Source organism: Phaenicophaeus curvirostris, chromosome 11 (assembly GCF_032191515.1).
Source record: "Phaenicophaeus curvirostris isolate KB17595 chromosome 11, BPBGC_Pcur_1.0, whole genome shotgun sequence".
Taxonomy (NCBI): domain Eukaryota; kingdom Metazoa; phylum Chordata; class Aves; order Cuculiformes; family Cuculidae; genus Phaenicophaeus; species Phaenicophaeus curvirostris.
Genome location: NC_091402.1, coordinates 1,541,719 through 1,568,378, shown reverse-complemented (window position 1 = coordinate 1,568,378; position 26,660 = coordinate 1,541,719). Strand labels below are relative to the sequence as shown.

The following is a 26,660-nucleotide window of genomic DNA, read 5'->3' as shown; positions in this document are numbered from 1 at the left end:
CGAATTGTGATACAACTGAAAGATCTTAAAGGCTTTTCAAAGCCAGCGACGAATTCAAACACGCCAGACCCACAGCTGTCCTACACCGAATGAGGTACCACTCAGCAAGAAGTGCCATCTTACCAGTGTTAACTGAATTAATCACAGAATAACAGAATAGTTTGGGTTGGAAGGGACCTATCCAGTCCCAACCCCCTGCTGTGGGCAGGGATATTTCCCATGGGATCGGGTTGCTCAAAGCCCCATCCAACCTGGCCTTGGACACTCCAAGGGATGAGGCAGCCAACATTTCTCTGGGCAACCTGTGAAGGAAGGTGAATAGCTTTTCTAGATTTGAAACAGCATCTGTGTCCCTTTAAAGAAATCCGTCTCCTTCTAGGCACAAACCTGGATAGAGGCAAACACACCACAGATGAAGCTTTGGCACCTACTCTCACTACCCCACTTCTCAAATTATTTCAAGCAACCTCAAGGACTCTGATAAGCTATTCCAATGCCACACAACATCCTGCTCCATTTGTGCATGTGATATATATTAATATTGAGGGGAAAGAAAACAAAATCACAGAACAATAAAGCTTTGAACTTGGTACAAGCAAACCCAACATATTACAGCGTAAAATGAAATGGATCTCTGGCCATTCAAAATTCACTAACTATGAGAAAGGATTCCTTTGCCAGTTTTGCTGGGCACAGAAGTGCCTGATTGAAAGGCACTGACGTAACCAGGCTGGCATGTCAGCTGCCCAGAGCATCCTTTGATACGTTTGACTTCAGAATTTGAAAAAGTATTGTTTCCAACCAAATACATTTGCTCCCAGAAGTAAATCTTTACATAGCACAGGCGCTTTTTAACCTCCTGACCTTCACCATCTGCAACTCAGTTTATATTTCCAAATAACTCACTGGCATCAGCTTAAACACTAAACAAGGGCTGAACAGACTCCCAGCTCCAGCTCTGTTTTAAAGAGCAACTCCATGCTCAGTTGCTGTCTCTGCTGCGGCAGAGAGGCATCATTTTGGTACTGACTCGGAACATCGGCCTTTCAAGGGACAACACATTTTAAATGAAATCATAGAATCATGGAATAGTTTGGGTTGGAAGGGACCTCAAAGCCTATCCAGTTCCACCCCCTGCCACGGGCAAGGACACCTCCCACTGGATCAGATGTATCAAAGTCCCATCCAACCTGGCCTTGAACACCTCCAGGGATGGGGCAGCCACCACTGCTCTGGGAAACCTGGGCCAGGGCCTCCCCACCCTCACAGGAAAACATTTCTTCCACAGATCTTATCCCAATCCCCCCTCTTTCAGATGAAAACCATTCCCCCTTCTCCTATCCCTGCACTCCCTGATCAAGAGCCTCTCCCCAGCTTTCCTGGAGCCCCTTTCCGCACTGGAAGCTGCCCTAAGGTCTCCTGGAGCCTTCTCTTCTCCAGGCTGAACAACCCCAACTCTCAGCCTGTCCTTGGATGGGAGGTGCTCCAGCCCTCGCATCATCTCTGTTGCCTCCTCTGCACTCTACCAGAATTAATAGCAGATCAAATAAGCATGAGGCACTGCTATTCTTCAAACCTTATTTTTGCACAGGACAGTTTTAAGAAAGCCTGAGCCATACGTCAGTTCACTATGAATGAGATATTTGATGGTCAATGTTTCTAAAGGAAACATTGCAAACTCTAATGTGGATTACATTCCTTACGGAATAGTATTATTGGAGTCTGTAAGTCTCATCAGTGAAACCTATTTAACCTGACTAATGAAGCCTTGGAAAAACAACGTGCCATTCCGAGGCACGTAACTGGTGTAGAAATGTAAAACACTTGTAATCTTCCACCCTACGCCGGTTTTAGGCTGTTTGGTTCTTGTCAATGTATTTCACTCCTGCTGTGCCCAATGCGCTTGCTGAAGGACTGCTCGGCACAGCTATGACTGTCCCTCAAAGCCATACGATACGACAGGAGTTGGAGTCGATGATCCTTGTGGGTCCCTTTCAACTCAGGACATTCCATGATTCCATGAGTCTTGCTAGGACAGTTCAGGTGGCATGGGGGACATGGAAGATGTGAAAAGGGAAGCAGTAGGTGTTGACTTCACTGCACAGGAAGCTCAGCTCGATGCTCAAAGCAGCAGGTGCATGATGCTCTCTCACTTCCCTGCGGAAGGCTCAAAAACTAATTTCCAGCTGTAACTGTCCATAAAAAATTTTAAAGAAAAGGAAACACCAGCCTGGAAACAACCACATCCACCTTCTCAGAAATGTCAGGTTCACAGCTGTGGTGGGAACACTTCTGCACCTCAAATACTCCAATCCCAGACACAAATTGGGGAACGGCACATGCTGATTGGATTTGAGCAACCGAGCAGCCACCCCTGCTTCCTACAAACCCACTGACTGCCCCAGCTGAGCACCCACCCAGAACACCTGCACCATGGACCCATGGATGCACAGACTGAGTTGGCTACTGGAAAAAGCAAATTGGAAATGAAAAATTAAAATAAAACCTAAAGGTTTGACATAAGAAAACCTGGGTAACATCCTGCAGCAACCACTTTTCATCCAGCTGCTAATGCACAGCCAGTATCAGTGAACAGCTCTGTCATGAGAGGCTGTCAGTGAACCTTGCAAGAAAGCTGCTAGGATCTATCTTAGGTTAAGATCATTTAATAGCCCACCAACAACCCCTTTACGAATGCAGAAAGTCCAGGAGTTATAACAGACAACTTGGGGAAGAGCAGCTGGAAAGCTGCCCACCAGAAAAGGAACTGGGGGTGCTGATCGACAGTGGCTGAACATGTGGTGGCAGCAGCCCAGGTGGGAAAAAAAGCCAACAGCATCCTGGCTTGGATCAGCCATGGTGTGTCCAGCAGGAGCAGGGAAGGGGGGTCTTCCCCCTGCACTTGGCACTGGTGAGGCTGCACCTTGAATCCTGAGTTCAGTTTTGGGACCCTCACTCCAAGAAAGACATTTTTGGGCTGGAGCATGTACAGAGAAGGGGAACGGAGCTGGGGAAGGGCCTGGATTCTATGATTTTATGATTCTAGGAATGGCTGAGGGACCTGGGGCTGTTCAGCCTAGAAGAGGGGAGGCTGAGGGGAGACGTCATCACTCTCTGCAGCTCCTGGAAAGGAGGTTGTGGTGAGGTGGGTGCTGGGCTCTTCTCCCAAGTAACAAGTGATAGGATGAGAGGAAATGGCCTCAAGTTGCACTGGGGGAGGTTTAGATTGGATATTAGGAAAAAATTCTTTACTGGAAGAGTGGTGGAGCACTGGCAGAGGCTGCTCTGGCCAGTGGTGGAATTCTCATCCTTGAAGAGGTTCAAAACACTTTTGGATCTGGCACTTCAGGACATGGTTTAGTAGGCACAGAGGTTATGGTGTGACATTTCATAATCTTGGAGGTCTTCTCCAACCTTAATGATTCTATGAACTTCCTACTCAAAAATGCTGAAAACACTATGGAAAATTATGCTATGCATAGTTATCTTATGCTTGGTTGCCATCTTTGCTGTATTCAGATCTCAGTTTCCTTAGGGTGTTTCTAAAAAAAAAAAGATGACTAAAACACTAACCTGTGCACATCTTTTTCAGAATATACACGGAGATCATCCTACCCAACAGCCTGAGAGGCAGGACTGCCAGCCAAATGTTCCAATACCAACTGCACAATGGAATCAGAAGGGAAATTCCAGCTGTGCACAGGCAGAGTGGATGTGTGCGTCAGTGACTGTACCCATGTGGGACTTCATGATTAGAATTTTACCCAGCAGGAAGCAGGGCAGATGGAATACATTTCATTACCAGCATAAAGATTTTTTAATTTAATGCATTCTTTTCCTGCTAGCATGTTAGAACTAATAAACAATCTGTTAAATAACAATGCAGTTGCACACATGCACATAGTACAAATATAAAATAATTACAGCATGTCACAGTGTGTGTCTGCTTGTGCAGGAAAACCAACAGCAACAGGTGAGAAGCACTGCACTGGGGATGCTGTTATTTGAGATGTGAACAAGCTCTGACCCGCTGACTACAGAAGAGGTGGCAGATGTATATGTAGACGTAGATAGTAGATAAGAGCATGAATCAGGTATCGTGTCCATTGATGCTAACAGACAGACATGATTTGGAGTCTCTATCACTATGACGGTTCCTGTTGACCTCCCCATGAAATTCTTGCACACAGAAGTCAGAGGTCTCCTTTGGCAGCACAGACCCTGCCGTCCTGCTGGATCCCCCAACTCGTACTGCCATGGATTTCCCCCTGCACAAGCCCAGGGCAACTTTCACCACTGCCTTCCATGTCCAGGCAAGTGTTCCTTGCCACAGCAAGGGTTCCTTCCCGGCTCTCAAGGAGATGGGACAGGCCTATGAGTTCCTCCTCTTGCATCCATCCCAGCTGCCAGCTGGGACTGCAGACTGGCAGAGGTAAACAAGATCACATCCTCCCCATCTACGGAAATCAGCTGGGTTGGCCAAACAGAGATGGTTCATGCAGCCTTCACTGCTTCCTAGTCTGCGGCCCCTCTGGTTAACCTTGCTCCAGCACCGGGCAGGTCAACATCCACTGAAGCAGCAGGCGCGGCAGTGAAGCACTGGGAGTCCCAGGCTACAAAGGCAACGTCTACACAGCGTGAACGGGAGAGGAGTCCAGTCACACTGGGCTGAGCCTGAGAGAAACCAGCAGGAAGAACGGCAACATAAAGTGATGCACTTGCAAGAGAAAGCCTGGGGCTGTTCCTGTTGGTACGTCTGCCCCATTGCACTGTCTTGGGGAAAAAAGAGGACACCACAGAGCACTGATTGTGCTCTGAATCTGTACCTGTCAGCTCTGAGACAAAGAGTTTCTTGCACACCACCTGTCCACATGCAATGCTGGTCACTCTTCAACATTCCCTGCCTGATCTGACCCAGAAGCTACTGAAAGTGTTTTAACTGCCACATCCCCAAGGGGACGAGGTCTCAACATACAAAGATCAGGACACACTCGGTGAGTTCAACAGACACGCTCGATCTGCACACCCTGAGCTGCGAACACCACGTCTCTGGCTGCACTGCAATAGTTGCTACTGCTCATCATCTTCTTTAAAAAACAGAAAAACCAGTACACTAACTTCATTGCCATGATGGCTGAAGGGGGCGAAACAAAATAAAACCCAGAACACCCTCAAACACAAAGAAAAGTGGGATGTATTTCAGACATTCTGCTAAAAGCATCTTCTGTTTTCTTTTTCTGGAAGAATCTAACCCATTCTATCATCATGATTTCTAAGAATAACTGTCTTGATAAACAGATAATCAAAGGAATCTGCCATTAATCTTACATAGCTGCAGCATATACACAACAGACCAAACTGCATTACACTGGAGTCAAAGAGAATTTCTTCTAGTTACAGCTTCCTGACAAGTAATCGGATATGACCATCCTCATCACAACTTCTGTGCGTTCGAGCAGCAGGGACACTGACAGAAGTGCAGGGCTACAGGGAGCAGGGCCCTGATGCACCCATTCAACCCTGCCATGTATCACAGAGCCCACTGACACCACCACTACCCAACAAACAGAAGCTGAATTCAGACAAATCCAAACAAGCAACACAAGGTCCGAGTCTCTACCTCCAAAAGTGCTTTGATGTTAACAGCTTACCTATGGCTATGACGGATTCTCTTACATGAAATCTCTTAAATTAACATTGGGAATCCTTTGAAAAGATCCAACCTAGGTCAGGAACAAGTCAGACTTGCATTGTGCAGGAACTTGCACTGACTGTCATGATCCTTTAAAATAAAACCAACCAACCAAAACCCCCAAACAAAGTATGAAGGGGTGCAAAGTATCTCTAACCAGTCAGGAACTGGTTTCAGAGCACTGACAAACAAACTACGTTACCTTGTTTACATCCAAATACTCTAACTTTGGCACTTCGGCTGTCTCTTGCTCCTCACTGCTTCCTTCATCAATGTCACTATCTTCATCCTGTGTGGAGTCTCTCTTCTGCTCCGTGGAAGAAGGCTTGGTGCTCTTTCTGTCAGGATCTATCTCCCCTGGTTTCCCAGCCATGCTGGGCTTCTTTTGCTCTGCACCTTCCTCGCTGGGGAACGCTTCCCCTGCCACGCTACAAGAAGGGCTGTCAATGCCACTGTCTCTGTTGGGAATTTTACCATTCCCGGTCAGTTCTGCAGTTGAGTCTTTATTGCCGAGCTCTCCAGAGGGCTCATTGCTCACAGTCACAGCAGTACAGTCTTCATGGCTTCTGTTATCACCTATGCTTAGCTCTTTAATTTTCATTATGTCTGTGTTGGATAGATCTGTGCTGCATGGTATGTCTGGCTCGTTTTCATCCGGTTCACTTCTTTCATTCGTGGAAGAGCCACTGGAAGGCACCATGTCACAGTCACACAAGCTCGGCTGTTTGGACGAGTCCAGGCCAGGTTCCATCTTAAGAGCTAAATTTAGCTGGTTTCTCTGAAGAATATGTACAGGTTGCCTGTGGGCAAAGAGGAGGTACCATGGTCAGTCATAGTAACACTTAAAGTTTCCAGAAGTGCCCCAAAAGACAGAGCACCTGAGTGTCACTTGATTCCACCGGTATTTCTTGCACGCCCCTGGCGATCCTAGGAGGCAAGTGTATGAGGTGTAGTAGAATCACAGAATGGTTTGGGCTGGAACTGACCTTAAAGCCCATCCAGTTCCACCTCCCTGCTGTGGGCAGAAACGCCTCCCACTGGACCAGGTTGCTCAAAGTCCCATCCAGCCTGGCCTTGAACACCTCCAGGGATGGGGCAGCCACCATTTCTCTAGGCAACCTGGGCCAGGGCCTCCCAAAACTCACAGAAAAAGTAAAATTAATTAAATTAATATTTATTAAAATATTCCAACCCACAATTTCCAACCAAACCATCCCACCCGTAGCCATATATTCTACTGATATGGTACCACTAGAATCCGAGACCTTCAACATTCCCCACACTACTCTGAAGAACAGTCACGTTTGAAGGTCTGAGGAGGGGGGAATCATGTAGGGGCTGACAGAAAAGCTGCGGAGGGGCTCCTGGTCAGGGAGTGCAGGGGTAGAAAAAAGGGGAATGGTTTAACGCTGAAAGAGGAGATTGAGATGAGATCTGAAGAAGAAATGTTTTGCTGTGAGGGTGGGGAGGCCCTGGCCCAGGATGCCCTGAGAAGTGGTGGCTGCCCCATCCCTGGAGGGGTTCAAGGCCAGGCTGGATGGGGCTTGGAGCAACTTGATCCAGTGGGAGGTGTCCGTGCCCGTGGCAGGGGATTGGAATTGGATGGGCTTTGAGGTCCCTTCCAACTCAAACCATTCCATGATTCTATGACTCTGTCTTTTAAAAGTAGCATTTCGTTGTTGGTTTGATTAAAAAGGAACTCACATTCTTTAAAGAGAATAAAGGGTAAATTATTTTCTGCCCAATAGAGGACAGTTTTGAAGCACAAGAAGGCACTACCTTCTCTTTTTAAACAATACGTTCCCAGACTCACCCAGGTGATAACTCACAGTGTCTCTGTCTCCACCTCCCTCTTTATTAAAAAAATCACTTAGCTCCATCTGGCACATCCGGTCTTCAGAAATACTTTTTATGTGTTCATAAAACAGGTTGGTTTTACAGCAAAATACATCTACTTTATCCTATTTAATATCTTGTATGTAAACTTTCAGAGGAAATGCTGTTCTCCGTGACACACTTTCCCAGTGAACCCATAGTTCAGCTCTCCCTTGCCCCTGAGAAGCAGGCTAACAGCACGCTTGATGCTTTCTGAACCTTAGACAGAAAACTAAGCTATTTTACACCACAGTAACCAAGTTCCTATAATGCAAAAACCAGTCCCAATTCAACATACTGAAAGCAGACTCTGGGCTGCTTATTTCTGGTGGAACGCTTACCAAGTGCAACAGCTCTTAACCTCCTTCCAAAAAAAAAAGCTATTGAAATGCATGCTTTTATTAAAAACACAAACCGCGTAGTCAGTCAAGTTTTTCAGTTCCAGTAGAAAACATCCTGAGAGCAGTTTCTACAGGACAATTACAATTAATATTTTCTGTTGTTAAATTCTAAGTTTAAAATACAGAAAAGAGAGATTAGAACAGAGCTGGTAAGGCTATACTTACCTAATACTTTCGAATTTTTCAATGAGGGTGTTGACTCCTGCTGATATTGGTATTTCTTCCTCTCCAGGCACTAAGCTCCTCAATGACTTGGGATCAGCTGGCAAAGGTCGAGAAGGTGCAGGAGGAATTCTTTCCTGCCCAGGTTTGAGATGGACAGGCTTAGGAGGTACTAATAAAAGAGAGAGAAAAAAAGGGGACACTCAATCTCCATCTTCTTTATCCTGACTGGGAACAAAATCCAAGTACTCGATGTGGAACAAAGAGCGTCCATTCCTTCACTGGCCTTGATAAACTGCCTCGATGCAGCCCCGAAGTGCCTCTTACACCAAACCAAACTGCTCTATGCTAGAGAAAAAATGACAGGCTGCTGGTTTGTATTTCTACAGCCATAGAAAACACGTTAATCAACAGAGTGGCTCACAGAACCTCACCGCTTCCTTGTTACTAAACAGGATGCGCAGTTCACACTTGGGTTTTGCAAACGTGCTCACCATCTCCATCACACTGATGCCTGTCCCCTCTCCTGGCTTTTCAACACTCAGGCACTCTGTTCAGTCCCTTACACTGGGGGTGTGTGGGGAGAAAAACAAACCACCAAAACCCAACCCCACCATGGATTTCAGCGCCTTGTGCTTTCTTGGTTGAAAATGCCACAGGCAGAACATAATCGCTTTTCTTCCTTTCGTCCTCCCTCCCCCATCTCTTCTGTGGTGCAGGCTTCATAAATTTCCTTCCTCTTTCGGCTCTACATTGCATTATATACGATATAAATAAAACATTCACTCTATGAACATACACATTCTGCTTAAGGATTCACAGCGAGGTGAGAGGACAAAGTTTAATACAGTATTTTTAAAACATGTAAGTAATTGAAATGTAATTTTTAAGAATTTATTCAGACCTTCTATTGATTGCACAGTAAATGGTTTTGGAAATGCGCAAGCAGTAACCCATGGCAACAGGTTCACGTGCTGTTATACTTTCATACAGCAAAAGCAACCTCACAAACCCCACGTGGGCAGACCTGACGCTGGAAGGCAGGAAAACCAACTGTGCAATTCCTCCCAGCACACACATTACTCAGAGCAGCACTGCCAAGTATTCCCTGTGCTCTGGACTATCCTGAGAACTCACACACAAAATGAGGAAACTCTAATTACGTGTTTCATGAAACAACATTTTCAACAACAATTGACTGGAAGTACTTCCCAGTTTTAAATGGTCCATATGGCACATCAGCATAATGTGATTAGTGCTGTGATGGAGCTTTAATTAGCAACTGTTCTGAACAGAATTTCAGAGTTACTTTATTTAGCTGGTTAAACTGAGACACGTGCACCTGAAAACTCAGTTCTCCCTGTCCTTGCTCTGCAGAAGGCTCTGCTTCTGTTCTGAGCTTATCAGAGAGCGCAGGAATAGTATGAGAGGAACAGTTTTCCAATGAAAGAGGGGAGATTGAGATGAGATCTTAGGAAGAAATGCTTTCCTGTGAAGGCGGGGAGTCCCTGGCCCAGTGGGAGACAGGGTTGGAACTGGATGGGCTTTGAGGTCCCTCCTAGCCCAAACCATTTCATGATTCTAGGATCAGCCCAGATGCACCCCCTGCTCCAGCTATGGATGTTCATTGGCTGAGGGCACAGACAAAGGACTGGTAAAGAGTTTCTGAACTCTGAGTAGATGTCGGATTGTAAACTACCCTACACTACCAAGTTTATTTCAGCACCAAAGAATAAAATCAAATCTTTTAAGGATCTGGGCTTTAATGGGACTGCTCAAAGATCTGGAATTCCCGTCTTAAAATAAAGGTGTTCCACTTCAATTTTGAAAACATTGCCACAAAACTAATCTTTCACAGCAGGAACAGGTAAGCAGGGAAAGAAAATCACCTGGCACAGAAAGGGGATGGGGAAGTGCTCTGTTGTGTACACTGGGTTTTCACTTGCACACAACATAATCAGTGAGTGCCTGACCACATTTCTCCTTGCAACAACAAAACAACCTAGGAAAAAAGTATCCAAGCAACCACTTGGCTTATCTGGCCAAAAAAGGTGAGCTCTGGGTCCTTCGCAGAGTCATAGAATCATTTATTTTGACAGTTTCATTTTCCTAGAGAGCCATGAAGTGTTCTCCTTTCTTTACTGTGCATGCAGCCCACCCAGTAAGAGAAGACCAATGAACTCCACCAGGGAGAAAATCTACAGTCGACTGAAGCAAAGACAAAAATATTGTGCCATCTTCTCTTCCTTGCAAAGTATTGGACATATTGGTCTCTACCACCATATATAAGCTAACTGCTAAGTAGTTTTATAATAAAGAAGTGAAGTGAAATAATCAAATAATTATTTCACAGAATCATGGAATTGTTTGGGTCAGTAGGGACCTCAAAGCCCATCCATTTCCACCCCCTGCCGTGGACAGGGAAACTTCCCACTGAATCAGGTGTCTCAAAGCCTCATCCAACCTGAATGGGGCAGCTACCATTGTCCTGGGCATCCTGGGCCGGGGCCTCCCCACCCTCACAGCAAAACATTTCTTCCACAGATCATATCCCAATCCCCCCTCTTTCAGATGAAAGCCAATCCTCCTTTTCCTGTCCCTGCACTTCCTGATCAAGAGCCCCTCCCCAGCTTTCCTGGAGCCCCTTTCAGTACTGGAAGCTGCTCTAAAGTCTCCCCTCTCAAAGGCTTCCCTAAGAGGTTCTCCAATGTTGGATAAAATGGAAATAAGAAAACCTTACTAGATGTACTTGAACCTTAGAACGTAAAAGGAACTTTGCTGTGACTTAAAATTAAACCAGTTCATGAAACCCTTGACACTTCCCATGTGACAGACACTTGCACAGTCGCTAGGAGGACAAAGCCACTTGCCTTGGGGTTTCTGTGGAGGATGCATTTTGGCCAGCGGAGCTTTGGTTTTGGGCTTCCTTCCAGTTTGATGGATACATTGTGCCGGGCTGATGTGCTGCAGTTCCCCACACGCTTCCAACGCTGGATTGGAGTCAATGTGACATTTGATTTGAAAAGGAGAACAAGGGCAACCTGAGAGAGGGGGAAAAAAAAGCCAGTATTTATTGCATTCTATTAATCCTGAAGAAAATATCTACCACTTATAGAAGCACATCACTCATCCATGTTCCTGAGGAAAGGGAGAGGGTGGAAGATGGGCGAGTCACTCAGAAGTTATTACACAATATATCCAGCCCTAACAATCATGTCAAACTAGCTGGCTGGTAAGATAGCCAGCACGCCTGTAATTCTATCTTTAATTATTTACTTATTTCTTAACTATGGACTCTGCAAATGATAGAGTAAATACAAAAAATAAAATCCATTTCAAAAGGATTTCTCCAAACAGAACACAAGTGCCCCAGCTCATCGCATGGTGTTATTCACTAAAATACACTTAAGTTGCAGTGAGTTAGAAACGTGTCCCATGCTGGGGGATTGGTACAAGCACCATTCCTGCAGGCGATCCAAGCATTCAGTCTGCATTTCACTGCTGCTTATTATTTCTCCTTACATAAAACATTAACATTCCTTCAAACAGCTCCAGTCTAAAAGACGCCATTAAGATATGATCCGATGGGAAAACAGAGAAAGAACTGATTAGTGTGTTTGTCTTTTAATTTTACATTCTTCATTCATTTCTGTGGGCACTGGGGAAATAAACCCACAGACTCGACATTGTGTTTTTTGATTTTGGATATTCTGGATTTGCAGCAAGCCCACAGCTGCGTTAAACCATCACGCCAGCTCCACCAGTGTGCCATAAGAAGGCACAACAAACAGGAGTTTGAAAAGGACTGTGATTTAAAATTGCTGCATATGAACACCTGCACACATACACTTCCAGCAGTTCTTTGGAGCAGAAAACTTACCAAAAGTAGACATTTGAACACTAATCCATAAAAAAACCAGCAAAGAAAACACAACAACCATTCTTTCGGTATTCCCACTCTAAAATGGACGAGCTGGAATTGCCAGCATCTGGCTGGAGCAAGAGGTGACCTGCATCACATGGAAAGGGTTCATCTGAATGGGTAAAAACTCCCCCTTCCCGCGATGTGTTCAAGAACACGGCATTAGCGTCACAAACACAACCTGCTCCTGCCCAGACTTCTATTAAGATCAAAAACCTGAACTGACACACACCTCCATCCACATCAACTAAATCACCCAGGGTTTATACTAATGGCATTAAATCAGGATGTGACCTTTTGAATAAAGACTTTGCAATCTGAGCTGCACAGACCGCTTGCAAAGATGAACTGGGAGCTGGCCTCAAAATGCAGGGATTTCCACAGCAATACCGGTTTATTTTTTTTAAAGGACTATGATTAAAGTCAATTTTGCTGACAAGAAAAGATTCAGATGGCACAAATCTATTTACTGATCTCTGACACCCAAATACACAAGCCCCGAATTCCAGCTGCCAGTTGTGGCTGTTGAAGCTTCGTTAGCATTTCTACCATAAAATCAGCTTTTCAGCCGATTTGAGAGGAGCTATTAAACCATCCTGCTAGCCGAAACCAGGAATTTATAAGTACTAGGTTTTATTCAAATACAATTTCACTTATCAGGAAAATGCAGTGAAAACAGAGTGGATACTAGAGCAGATTAACAGATTCTTGCAAACACACCACGGAAAGCGTTTAAGCCGATGGCTCAGCTCTGGGTACCAAGAGCTTCCTGGGACAGCAACCGCAGTGCTGCGACGGGTCACCTTTGTAGGGAAAGGACTGAGACTTCTTCCTTTTAACAGTGGCTGAGCACAGCGACAAATTAAGATTAAGGGAAAAGCTCTCATCCTAGACAATAAACAGGGCAGTGTACATAAAGAGTGTCCTTCAGCAGGTACTAACCAACACCTGCAAATGGAAGGCAATCCAGCAAAGTTCATAGACTGATGGCATCATGGAATGGTTTGGGCTGGAAGGGACCTCCAAGTCCATCCATTCCACCCCCTGCCATGGGCAGGGACACCTCCCACTCGATCAGGTTGCTCAAAGCCCCATCCAGCCTGGCCTTGAACCCCTCCAGGGATGGGGCAGCCACCACTGCTCTGGGCAACCTGGGCCAGGGCCTCCCCACCCTCACATTTCTTCCTAAAATCTCATCTCAATCTCCCCTCTTTCAGCAGAAAACTATTCACCCTCCTCCTGTCCATGCATACCCTTATTAAGAGCCCCTCCCCAGATTTCCTGGAGACCCTTTCAGTACTGGAAGCTACTCTAAGGTTTTCCCTGCAGCCTTCCCTTCTCTAGGATGGACAACCCCAACCCTCTCAGCCTGTCCTCGGATGGGAGGTGCTCCAGCCCTCGGATCATCCCCGTGGCCTCCTCTAGAATCACTCATTATGTTTGAAAACAAGTGAGAATCTGGTGTGGGTGGCAATTCCACACCCCAGGAGATGTGTTCCAGCAGAGACCCCCACATTTTTTCTTATGTGCTCCAGCTATAAGACAACAAAAACTAAAGAAGACCAGCTCCTGCTGCAGCTCTCATTTCACAGCATAAAAAGCCATGCTCACAGGAACTGACCTCCCCCATCTCGCTTCCTACTACCAGTGTGGTTGGGTGACTCAAAGAACTTAAACATGACAATTGCCAGTGGAGGAGCTTCCTGAAGCAGAAGTTCCAGGAGGCTGCTGCGTGGCTGCAGTAAAAAGCTCTTTGGTTTAATGTTTCAGACTCCTCAGGAGCACCACAGACAGTATGTGGATGGTTCAGAAGCCTCAATGTTTCTGAAGAAGGAAGGAAGAGAATGGCAGCTCTGTTTAAAAAGCTTTCTGCTTCGATACAGGTCAATGTGAATGCAGGAGCAGCAGGAACAGGCCACAGATACCAAAAAAACCCAAACCCACAGCTCTAAACTCTCAGGCTGCTTCACAGCTCCTCTGGGAAGTGAAGAATCCCCTCCCTGGACTCGCTGGTCCCACTGCTTTGGGTGCAGCCCGGGACACAGCTGGCTTTCTGGGCTGCAAGCACCCACTGCCAGCTCACGTGAAGCTTCTCCTCCAACGGCAACCCAAGTCCTTCTCTTCAGGGCTGCTCCGAATCCTTCAGGGCTGCTCCAAATCCATTCTCCACCCATGCCATAGTTGTGCTTGGGATGGCCCTGACCCAAGTGTGTTGTCCTTGGCCTTGTTGAACACCATGAGGTTCTCACAGCCCCTCCTTTCCAGCCTGTCCAGGTCCCTCTGGATCCATCCCTTCCATCCAGAGCATAGGCCGCACCACACAGCTTGGTGTCATCAGCGAACTTGCTGAGGGTGCCCCAAAACTGACTGCTGTGGAACACCACTTGCCCCCAGTCTCCACTTGGACACTGAGTCACTGACCACAACTCTTTGAGTGCAACCACCCAGTCAATTCCTTGTACAACAAGTGGTCTATCTGTAAACCCATGTCTCTCCAATTCAGAGACCAGGATGTGGTGTGGGGCACTGGCAGACTCTTTTTATAAAAGACCATTCAGATATTCCACATTTTGCCAGAGTGAGAACGATGATGTCTGCCAAAATGGAATACAGGACCAAATCAACTCTCTGCCGACAGAAAAAAATTTAAAAAGCTTCCAGGAGAAAAAGACAGAATCTAGCATTAAGTCTATGGGAAGTAATTTCCCTCTAGAAAAAACTGATATTTATTATTTTATTATTATTTTATAGCAGGCTACCAAGCCAACTCTTGTCAAAAATGCGGCAAAGGGAAAAAAACAGCAGCTGTATGGGAGCAAGGACCAGCTCCTGGCCCTGGGGATGCTGGGGAAGCTGTAGGAGTGGAAGCAGCAACCAGAAAAGCATCTTAAAGAGAATAAAAACATACTCACTTAAAAGGAAAATGAGAAAGAACCCAAAATAAACCACTGCAGAACAGCTTCCCCTTCAGACCTGACAAGAGCCGCACTAATGCCTCAAAATAAAAATACATTTTCTTTTCCTGTATGGAACAAGATGCAGTGCTGCAGGCAGTGATCGCTTACCTCCACCTCCTGAGGTTATTAGTGACAAGGAAAAAAACACTGTCGTCTTCTTAAACCAAACTGAGCCTCTGCTCCCACTGCGGCCCCAGCTGGTCATACTGCCCAGCTCCAGCCTCCTTCAGCCACTGGAGCCATCCCAGATGTTGGGGTCACACCAAAACCTCTCCACTCAAAGGCACTCAGCTCCTCCCCTGTCCCAGGGACACCTCCCAGCCTCACACCAGTGCATTCCAGGGATGAGGGGCAGCAGGGAAGAAGCACCTCACTGTACACCTCTGTTCTCCAAGCACTGGATGAGGGTCAGTGCCAGGAGCAGAAGGCTCTGCATGTAATTATCTCTTGGTAGTAAACTTGTAATTGAATTTAATTGAAACTCTGTTGGAGTTCAGGTGGGTGCTAATGGATTAGTTTTGTTTTGGGGCTTTTTAAAACTATCCACGTGTGTTCTCCCTTGTGGCTTCATGCAAATATTTTGATTTCTACCTCAGATCTCTGTTCCTGTGTCCACAATGCGGCTACCTGACCTCCAACAATGAACTGGAAAGTCACTGGCGTGGCCAGTGTCCTCATCAAAATGTGTGCTGGTCCATGTTGGCCAACTGTCAGCTCTCAAAGCTATTCTGTGACAAACCTGTAGCAAAGGAATTCTTTCTTATTTTTCTTATATACTGTACCCCCATGGAGAATATCTGTGCATCCTTAGCGTTCATCTCCACAGCTGACTCACACAGGCATCCATCAGTAATGATGTCAGTGCAACAACATGCCTATCGCTCCCTGGAATCTCAATGCCCCATCTCTGGAGGTGTTCAGGGCCAGGTTGGGTTGGGCTTTGAGCAACCTAATGCAGTGGGAGATGTCCCTGCCCCAAAGCAGGGTCCCACAGAGCAGGCTGCACAGGACCTGGGTGGACTGCCTCCAGCAATGGACACATATATATTGGTCCGGCATCTATAATAATATTTTTTTTCCAATTTAATACAAGTATAATGAAAAAACAATGTACATGGTTCTTTCTCAATTAAGGAACACTTTATTGAGAAAAAGATTCAGAAGAAAACAGTTTCTTTCTGTCTGGTGATGTTGAACATGGGCAGGAACTGGGGTGGAGCAAACAGGTCACTGTAGTCTCCTTTGCTGCACATCAGGCCATCAAGGGGCCAGAATGGCAACCACAGTTTGGAAAAGCCCTTAAAAGCTGAGACAGCATGAGGAGGCTAAAGGAAAAGCATTCTTAGTCCTGTGCCACTGCCTCACGCCTCAACTTCTAGCAGAGCCACCCCACAAGGCTACTGGAAAGCCTCAGAGTGGTCCAGATACCGAGAGCCGCAATACCATTCTTGGAGACTTTGGGCAGACCAGAACGATGCCCAAAGGTCCATGTCACCCGGCACTGGTTACCAGCTAACGAGAAACACCATCCTCACCACCAGCTATGCAGCTGCAGGCTCTGCACACTGCTCCCACCCGAGACTCACGCTGCAGGTACAGCCTGCAGGTTATTCCGCAAGCGCGTCACACTGGTGCTCTCGATGTCCAGTTCTGTGGCACTCCCACCGCCCAGGGAACTTGCAAGCACACTCTGTACTTTGCAGGGGGAGGAACCGAGCACAAAGCATTATTCCCCTTGCACTGACACCTCTTCAGCCTAGGTCAATGCTGTTTCACCCCACGATCCACGGTCTCGAAGGACCAAAGTGAGAGCAAGGAAAAGAACCTAGAAAGGTTAAAGGTGTTCCACAGACAGAACACACACATAAATAAGTCAAAGGAGACTGAAAACTACTGAAATGGCTCCAGCATTTTGGATCCCAGAGTGGATGCGGGATAGTACAAAGCATCCTTTCTACTGATTCCAGCCTGGCAAGCTCCAAAGAAACCCACAGCAGGTCCAAGGCTGCAACACAGAAAAGAGCTGCAGTAAATTGAACTTGGCTGTGGTTGTCCCAGTAGAAATCCAGTTAATTTATTGTATCTGCAGCGACCATTTCATCTCTCCTGTAATCTGTAATTGCACTTTTATCTACTGCCTGGCTACAAGATGTGCAAACAAGGGTATTTTGTAAGCACTGAAGTAATTATTTAGGACAATCACAAAGAATGAAATCCTTGAGACTGGCTGCTAAATTTTCATTCTAAAGAAAACGCATATCACGCTGATCTCAAAAAATGCATATAAATGCAGAGCTAATATGGATAAATACATCCATGTTACTTGCACAGGATATATCTGAATATAGAAGAAGCATTTGATGAGCTCTTCTATAAACAGCTGGGGTTAATCTCTAGATCGATGCCTCTCGTTCTTGTGGGAGACTGCAATCTTCCTGATATCTGCTGGGAGTACAATAGAGCAGAAAGGAAGCAGTCTAGGAGGTTCCTGGAGTGCGTGGAAGACAACTTCCTTGCACAGCTGGGGAATGAACCAACAAGGGAGGGTGCCCTCCTGGACCTGCTGTTGGTGAACAGAGAAGGCCTTGTGGGGGATGTGGCAGTAGGTGGATGCCGAGGACAAAGTGATCATGAGATGATAGGGTTTTCTGTTCTAGGTGAAGTGAAGAGGGTGGTTAGTAGGACAGTAGCATTAAATTTCCAGAGGGCAGACTTTGATCTCTTCAGAAGGTTGGTTGGCAAAGTCTCATGGGAGACAGTACTCAAGGGCAAGGGAGCCCATGAGGGCTGGGAGCTCTTCAAAAAGGAAATCCTAGCAGCTCAGGAGAAAGCCATCCCCGTGTTCTGGAAAAAAAGCCATGTGAGAAAACCAACTGGAGAAAACCAGCTTGGTTGAAGAGAGAGATCTTGAGTGATATCAAGAAGAAGAGAAACGTTTATGGGCTCTGGAAGAGGACACAGGCCTCTTGGGTGGACTACAGGAGGGAAGTGAGACTGTGTAGAGAAAAAATCAGAAGGGCTAAGGCTCAATTAGAAATCAGATTGGCAAAGTCTGTGAAAGATAACAAAAAATCCTTCTATAAATATATAAATAATAAAAGGAGGACTAGGGAGACCATGCAGTCCCTATTGGTCGCAGAAGGAACAACAGGGACAGGGGATGAGGAATAAGGCTGAGGTACTTAATGTCTTCTTTGCCTCAGTCTTTAATTGTAAAGAAAGTCGTTCCGTCTGTGTACAAACCCAGGAGCTAGAGGAGCAAAATGAGGCTCCCATGATCCAAGAGGAGGTGGTCAGAGCCTTGCTAGCCCAACTAGACACCCACAAGTCTATGGGGCCGGATGGGATTCACCCAAGGGTATTGAAGGAGCTGGCGGGTGTGCTGGCCAAACCCCTTTCCATCATCTTCCAACAGTCCTGGAAGACTGGGAAGTCCCACTGGACTGGAGGCTGATGTTGTGCCCGTCTACAAGAAGGGTCGCAGGAAGGATCCAGGGAACTCCAGGCCTGTCAGTCTGACCTCAGTGCCAGGGAAAGTCATGGAGCAGGTGATCTTGAGTGCTACCATGAAGCACATGCAAGAGAACCGGCTGATCAGGCCCAGTCAACACGGGTTCACAAAAGGCAGGTCTTGCCAAACTATCCTGATCGCCTTCTATGACAAAGTGACTCGGCTGCTGGATGAGGGAAAGGCTGTGGATGGATCTTCCTGGACTTCAGCAAAGCCTTTGACGCAGTTTCTCCCAGCATTCTGCTTGAGAAACTGTCACCTCTGGGCTGGACAGGCGCACACTCTCCTGGGTGGAAAACTGGTTGGGTGGCCGGGCCCAGAGAGTGGTGGGAAATGGAGTTAACTCCAGCTGGAGGCCAGTGACAAGTGGTGTCCCCAGGGCTCAGTGCTGGGTCCAGCCCTGTTCAATGTCTTTATCAATGACCTGGATGAAGGCATCGAGGGCACCCTTAGCAAGTTTGTGGATGACACGAAGCTGGGTGGAAGTGTTGATCTGCCGGAGAGTCGGGAGGCTCCAAAGGGATCTGAACAGGCTGGATCCATGGGCTGAGACCAATGGCATGAGGTTTAACAAGGCCAAATGCCGGGTCCTGCACTTGGGGCACAACAACCCTCTGCAGTGCTACAGACTAGGAAAAGTCTGTCTAGAAAGCTGCCTGGAGGAGAAGGACCTGTGGGTGTTGGTTGACAGCGACTGAACATGAGCCAGCAGTGTGCCCAGGTGGCCAAGAAGGCCAATGGCATCTTGGCTTGTATCAGAAACGGCGTGGCCAGCAGGTCCAGGGAGGTTCTTCTCCCTCTGGACTCGGCACTGGTGAGACCGCTCCTCGAATCCTGTGTTCAGTTCTGGGCCCCTCACCACAAGAAGGATGTTGAGGCTCTGGAGCGAGTCCAGAGAAGAGCAACAAAGCTGGTGAAGGGGCTGGAGAACAGGCCTTATGAGGAACGGCTGAGAGAGCTGAGGGGTGTTTAGCCTGGAGAAGAGGAGGCTGAGGGGAGACCTCATTGCTCTCTACAACTACCTGAAAGGAGGTTGTGGAGAGGAGGGAGCTGGGCTCTTCTCCCAAGTGACAGGGACAGGATGAGACGGAATGGCCTGAAGCTCCGCCAGGGGAGATTTAGGCTGGACATTAGGAAAAAATTTTTCACAGAAAGGGTCATTGGGCACTGGCAGAGGCTGCTCAGGGAGGGGGTTGATTCACCTTCCCTGGAGGGGTTTAAGGGACGGGTGGACGAGGTGCTGAGGGGCATGGTTTAGTGTTTGATAGGAATGGTTGGACTCGATGATCCGGTGGGTCTCTTCCAACCTGGTTATACTATGATTCTATGATTCTATGATTCTATGATTTGTGTTTAGAATTATATTGCATAAAATAGCATTTACTGCATGGTAGTCACTGCATCGATAATTACTGGTTTTCATGAAATTTCTGCATCATTGTTCCATTTTGTCTTTTTCTTGATGGAGAAAACGCACACAATGCATGCATGCTGGCAAAGCTGGATTATTAAGGAGAAAGGACAACAGGAAATAATAAAGGCATTTAAAACCACAAGACATGACAGAAAAGTTAGAAGCTATTAAGAAAAATGTGAGGAACTTTCATTGTAGAAGAAAATCAGTAAAAAAAAAGAGATTTCAGATAATGACTGACTTTTGTAATGAATTAATAATTCTGAGCTCTTATAAACATTGGCAGTGAAAGTATAATATATTTCATATACTCATGGAATCACAGAATGGTTTAGGTCTGAAGGGACCTCAGAGCCCATCCAGTTCAACCCCCTGCCATGGGCAGGGACACCTCCCACTGGATCAGGGGCTCCAAGCCCCATCCAACCTGGCCTTGAACACCTCCAGGGATGGGGCAGCCACCCCTGCTCTGGGCAACCTGGGCCAGGGCCTCCTCACCCTCACTGCAAAATATTTCTTCCTAATATCCAGTCTAAACTTCCTCTACCTCAGATGCTCAGAGCTCAGATCAAGTAGGTTTGGTCTTCAGAGAGGATGCAAACAAGTTGATTTAGGAGTCACCACCATCTCAATATCTGGGATCAGGAATGAAGTCTCTGTTCTCCTCAGGAAGATGGACCACATTGCAAGAACATCATTACCATCACCACACCATAGGCATTCGATGACCTCTTACAGAGAGATCAAAGAAAGCCCTGCCCTTGGGAATCAACAGCTACTAGGTCAAAGCCAAGCTATATGAGCAGAACTTAAATAAACCTTTCTGAGTAGCCCCAAGCCACCACATACACACTACACCCATCCCTTCAGCACGTCTAGCAGCCAGCAGAGAGGATGCAGTCAGGACGCTTATTCCAACCTGAGCAACATTTAAAAGAGCTTCGGCTGTGCTGGGGAGGGAAGAACGTATGCACAGAGAAAGCACTCAGCCACATGGTCCTCCCTGTGATCTGAGTCAAGGCAGGGAGAATTTGGACTGTAGAGGTCTAGAAATTCATTCTGGCTTGAATTGAAGGTCGTTTTTTCCCCTATGTCTAATTTTTCTTTGTTTGAGGAAGAAAGGAGACTACAAAGTTGGGAACTCCCTGGAATAAGCAGATGATGCACTGGAAACACTCAGAGGCTAAGACAACAAACAGTAACAATCACAAGTTATAGCTGGGTATCAAACTGAGGAGATGGAAGATCAGCCAGTCAGTAAGAGAGGAGCGTGAGTGGGCAGCAACAACGTGAAATACTATGCTCCCATTTAACCTTCCTTTGCTTTCCCTTGCAAGGTGGCTGGAGAAATTAGTATTTTAAGTTGCCTATGGGTAGCACTTGGCACCATTTAACAGAGATGCAGACCAACCAGCTGTTGAGCAGCACAGGGAGTTTTTTCATTCCTTTTTACTAGGTGCAAATCCATATTCCACCTGACACTACAACATCAGACAGAAATCAGCAATAAACACTCCAGAAGTCAGCAACAGGAAAAAAATGCCTGTATGCATTTATTGCCTGTAAACAACACAAACAACTGTCTGCCTTCTCCAATGCTGACTCCAGACAGGAGGGATGTGGCACAAAACCCAGAGCAGTGGTGGCTGCCCCATCCCTGGAGGGGTTCAAGGCCAGGTTGGATGGGGCTTGGAGCCCCTGATCCAGTGGGAGGTGTCCCTGCCCATGGCAGGGAGTGGAACTGGATGGGCTTGAGGTCCCTTCCAACCCAATCCATTCTATGGTTCTGTGATTCTAATGCACACCAGCCTGGCACTCCTAGTTTCAGCAGCTCAGCAAGTTGCTGCCTCCTCCGCAGACCTGCCAGCACCGCCTGTGTGATCACAGGGAACAAGAGACCTCAAACTGACACATTTTATCTCAAAAGTGGGGCACCCTTAACCACTGAGGATCTGAGCTGACAGATGGAAACTCGCTGTTCTGCCAGAATTTGGTCACAGACAGTTGCATTCCTGGATTCTAGAAAGGTTAAAAATACTCATTTGGGTTTAGCGCATTCCTTAACTTAGGACAAATGAAAAGAATAGGGGGCAAAGCCCAAACAAACCCAACCCCCCAAACTTCAACACAAGCAACCCAAAGCCACTACCAGTGCCTTGGCTACTTCAGTTCAATTCACATTTTCACAGTACCCAAGAACAGACCTAAATGCGCACAAAGATTCTGTATCATGCACTGCAAAGCCTGCATTTAACCCACTTTTCTCACTTGATTTGGAAGTTAAAATTGGGAGGAAGGAGTAGAAATCATTCCTGGAGAGTTTTCAAATGTTCTGTTTCCTAAATGAAAAGGAGAATTTCCTTAAAGAACTTGATGGAGTGAAGTCTCCTTAAGCAAAAATACAACTCCTACAAGTGGCACACTCCTCCACAACCAAAGGAGAATCAATATTTTACTATTTGCAAGGATGAGGAGTAACGGGTTTAAGCTGAAAGAGGGAAGATTTAGATGTGATATTAGAAAGAAATGTTTTCCTGTGAAGGTGATGAGGCACTGGCCCAGGTTCCCCAGGGAAGTTGTGGGATCCCCACAGCCTTCTCTTCTCAAGGCTGAACAACCCCAACTCTCAGTCTGGCATCATACAGGAGGTGCTGCAGCCCTCGGATCACCTCTGTGACCTCCTCTGTCCTTGCTCCAACAGCTCCATGTCCTTCCTGTGCTGAGGACTCCAGAACTGGATGCAGGGTTCCAGGTAGGGTCTCACCAGGATGCAGCCGAAGGGCAGAATCCCTTCCCTTAACTGCTGGTCCCACTGCTTCGGATGCAGCCCATCATCCAGGCCTCAATGAAACCATGTGAAATCTGGTAGACCTGGGTGGCTCTCATTAGCTCCTTCATTTATATCCAGTCTAATTCTCATTATTATTAAAATCACAGGTTAATTTGTGGCAAAGGTATGTTACTCTCATCTCTCCAAAACATATATCAATTCTTCCTCTGTCTTGACTTCCCTTGACAATTTTAACACATGAAGTGGGCAGATCTGGCAGCACGAAACCCTTCTTGGGCCAATGCCATCATGCAGTCTGCAGCCAGCAGCCTGCGACAGGGCTGCCAGTGACAAAACATTCCAGCTCCTGCAGCCCCTGTCTGAGATACTCCTTTTGTTGATGGCCAGCTCCCTCCGCATTGAAGAGAGCTGATGGTCACACTGGCTGCATTTCACATACCGGATACATTTCTATTCTTCCCCTAATTACGATGGGCAGTACTTTACATACAGCAATGGATCTGTCCATATTTGTCAAAGGAATTCTTCTCCCGCCAGTATATCTAATGTTTCTTTTCCCCTCACTGCTGAAGCTGCTGATACCATGTTAATAAGCTGGTGAGACTTTAAGACCCATGTTCTCGTGCCTCACTTCTCTCTGCTTTCCTCGGCTGAGCTCTGTCCTCACCACACGAGCACACATCATGGGTCACAGGAGTGGGGGCGGCATGGCACTTGCCGCTGCTTTCAGCAGGAAGACTCTGAATTTGCACAGCCAAACTGTCTTTTGTCCATGGAATTGTGGGTTTTGATCCACAAACACAATGCAAAGTCTGCAACTTTAAATGAAGGCTGTCAACCAGTTATTCTGAAGAACTCCTTAAAACCACAAGCAACACCATGGAAACAACACAATGGAGTGAAAAATATTTTTTAAATGAAGCTGAAGTCAGTGAAGAGAGAGCACACGGTACTGTTTTTCCTCTGTGCTCCATCCAGTTACTGAGCCAACAGGTAACCCAACGCTGGATATCACTGCCCTAAGCAGAAAACGTGCCATGTTCAAAGACCCCAGGAAGCATGGCTTTGTTTTCTTAAACACGTTTCTTTTGAGCTTTTTCAATTCTTTGTTTTCTTTAAGGCCAGGACCACTTTCTCTCCACCCCTCACCTGCCAGCGCTCTGACACGAACCCCTCCACATACAGCACTGCCACCCCACCCAATGGAGCTTATCCCTCCTCTCTGGGCACACTTCAGACCAGCAGCAAACACACAGCCTAAAGAACTTCCATGTCACCCTAGATTTACTTAAGTGGCTTAGAATAAACCCATTTCACATTAATTTAATAAATAGATTCATATCCTACTTGAGAGAGCTCTTCTGTTGGCTGCCACACACACAAGGATGAAGAAAATCCCCAGGATTCCTGACCTCGAAATACCCTCCCAGATCACCTCTCTCCCTTCCTCAGAACATGAATGAGCACTCGCTCCCACCACCGTACCTGGGGCACGCTCCGCGGGACAAGGGCAGGAACAAATGAAGATGTTTGAGTACTTTAGCTGTCAGCTGATTACTTCAGGGCGCCAGGCTGTCAGATTCTATTGCTACCTATTTTAAATACTGGTGACAAAAGCCAATGAAACATTGCATCAGCACACAGGGACAGGCACAGGAGGCTGCTGCTCACCTTTCAGAGGGTAGAAAGGAGTGATTTTCATGTAAAAGCCAGCACTCTCTCTCAAACCAAGGTTACAGACATTCTCTCAGAACTCTTCATTTCAAAAGCAGCGCATACAGCTACACCTGAACTTTGTGAACATTTTGTCTCTCTCAAAGATGTCACCATTTAATCAGGAATGTCCCAGTCTTGATCAACTTATGCTAAAAATCATTGCAAATTAAAATCATTATGAAAGTAGGAAGATGTGAACATCACAGTGCATATAGCAAAGCATGCTCCTATGTTTTATTTTAAAGTTTAACATTTTGTGGGCCTACAGGAAAGCTGGGGAGGGGCTCTTCATCAGGGAGTGCAGCAATAGGTTGAGGGAAAATAGTTTTGAGCTGAAACAGGGGAGATAGAGATGAGGTGTTTTGCTCTGAGGGTTGGAAGGCCCTGGTCAAGGTTGCCCAGAGAAGTCGTGGCTGCCCCATCTCTGGAGGTGTTCAAGGCCAGATTCAATGGGGCTTTGATCCATCCGATCCAGTGGGAGGTGTCCCTGCCCATGGCAGGGGTGGGACTGGATGGGCTTTGAGGTCCCTTCCAACCCAAGTCATTCCATGGTTCTGTGACTCTATGAAAGGAGCTAGACTGAGTAAGAAATGTAAACCTGCCAGTATGTATCCAGAGCTCCTGGATGGGCTTTGATGTCCCTTCCATCCATTCCATGATACTATTCCATGATACAAGTTGCCCAGTCACCATCCCTGGAGGTATTTAAAAGACTGTTAGATGAGGTGCTCAGGGACATGGTTTAGGAGCAGATAGGAACGGTTGGACTCGATGATCCAAGAGGTCTTTTCCCACCTGGTGATTCTATGATTCTGTTCTACAATTCTATGATTTCAGATGCAGACAGAGGACATCACATACCAGGCCTGACTCTTGCAGATCACCCAGGATGCTACTTCAATGGTTTTCAAGACTGAAGGTGGAAATGGCCAGAGGTGTGAGTAACTCCATGGATTTCAGCAGACTGCTCACAGGACTACAGTTACAACACTTACCATGCACACACTCACATACAGCTTCAAAGCTGGAATTACCTGTATGGCTGAGAAGTGGTTTATGGGTCAAACCCCTGCAGATAGTCGTTGAATTTTCTAAGAGTTGCCTCAAAAAGAAGACAAATTACCCATATTTAATCTTCAAAATATGTACTATTACTGGGAAGTCAGTTCCAACTAGGGCTGTAGGACAGAAAGACACAACTAATGGTTCCAGACAGCCCACTGAGAGACCCACTGCACACCTCACCTCTTGCAGAGACACAGAAATGCAACCAAGAACATGAACACAATAAAAAGTACAATTAGAAATAAAACTCAAGTGTTAATACTAGATAGAAGATATTCTATGTTAACAACACAAACCCCTGCAGCTGTCAGTAGTGTTCAGTCTTTCTCCAATCTCAGTCCTCAATGACCTAAATATTCACCCATTATATTTCTGTGCATTTAACTCTTTAAGGGGCCAGACCTGAAATCCATTTTTATTTCTCCATCCAGCCTGCTCGGAGGGAACACGAGAGTGCAAGGTAGCTCCTTTGGAAGGGAAACTCAGCACCTGGCAGGATTCAGCCCCTGCACTCACTGAAGCCCACTGTGTGTCGCTTCTATGTCCACACAAAGCTAACGGCAATCGCTACTCATTCTGTTTCTCCAAGAAAGGACATTTTAACAAGCCAGACCAAACATTACATGGCAAAGGGAAATGGCAAATCCTATGCTAAAGGACAGAATGGAACCACTTGACCACTCCAACTGAAGTAGTCTGCTCTGCTCCCTCAATCACAATCACTGTATTAGTCCAGGTTAGAAGGTTTCTGTCAAGTCAATAAATTGAACCAACTTTGAACAGATTCAGCTCATCCCACGCACAGGGAAGTGGTGTGAAAGCAGGCTGCGCTTTGGGTGGAAGCCAGCAAGACCACAGCCAGCAGAAAACAGAACTGGGCTCCGAGACGTCTCCTACCATGGTACAACAGACAGGACAGCTATTTTGGCAGGTCCTGTGCCCTGCAGAACCCTGGGAATGATACAGCTTACAGCAATACTACAGGGAAGAAAGCAGAAGCACTGCATCTCAAGTATGTTTGCATAATACCATGGAAAAAAGATATAGAAATGGATCAGAAGCTACTGGAGAAAGTCCAGAGGAGAGCATGGAGTTGGTGAAGGGTTTAGAGGGGAAGCTGTGTGAGGAGCAGCTGAAGTCACTGGGTCTGTTCA

General features: G+C 46.5%; 1 protein-coding gene across 5 annotated transcripts in view; it reads right to left on the bottom strand.

Annotated features, from left to right (window-relative positions):
• FGD3 (FYVE, RhoGEF and PH domain containing 3) overlaps positions 1-26,660 on the bottom strand; it is a 107,794-nt gene that overhangs the window by 42,835 nt on the left and 38,299 nt on the right. For all 5 annotated transcript variants that reach the window (XR_011338179.1, XM_069865666.1, XM_069865668.1 and 2 more), the window contains exons 2-4: positions 11,001-11,171; positions 8,134-8,302; positions 5,895-6,492 (exon numbers count right to left, since the gene is read on the bottom strand). Coding sequence is in view for 4 of the 5 variants with exons in the window: in XM_069865666.1 (XP_069721767.1) it covers positions 5,895-6,492; positions 8,134-8,302; positions 11,001-11,171 (938 nt within the window). In the remaining variant the exon portion in view is untranslated. The remainder of the gene's footprint in view (positions 1-5,894; positions 6,493-8,133; positions 8,303-11,000; positions 11,172-26,660) is intronic.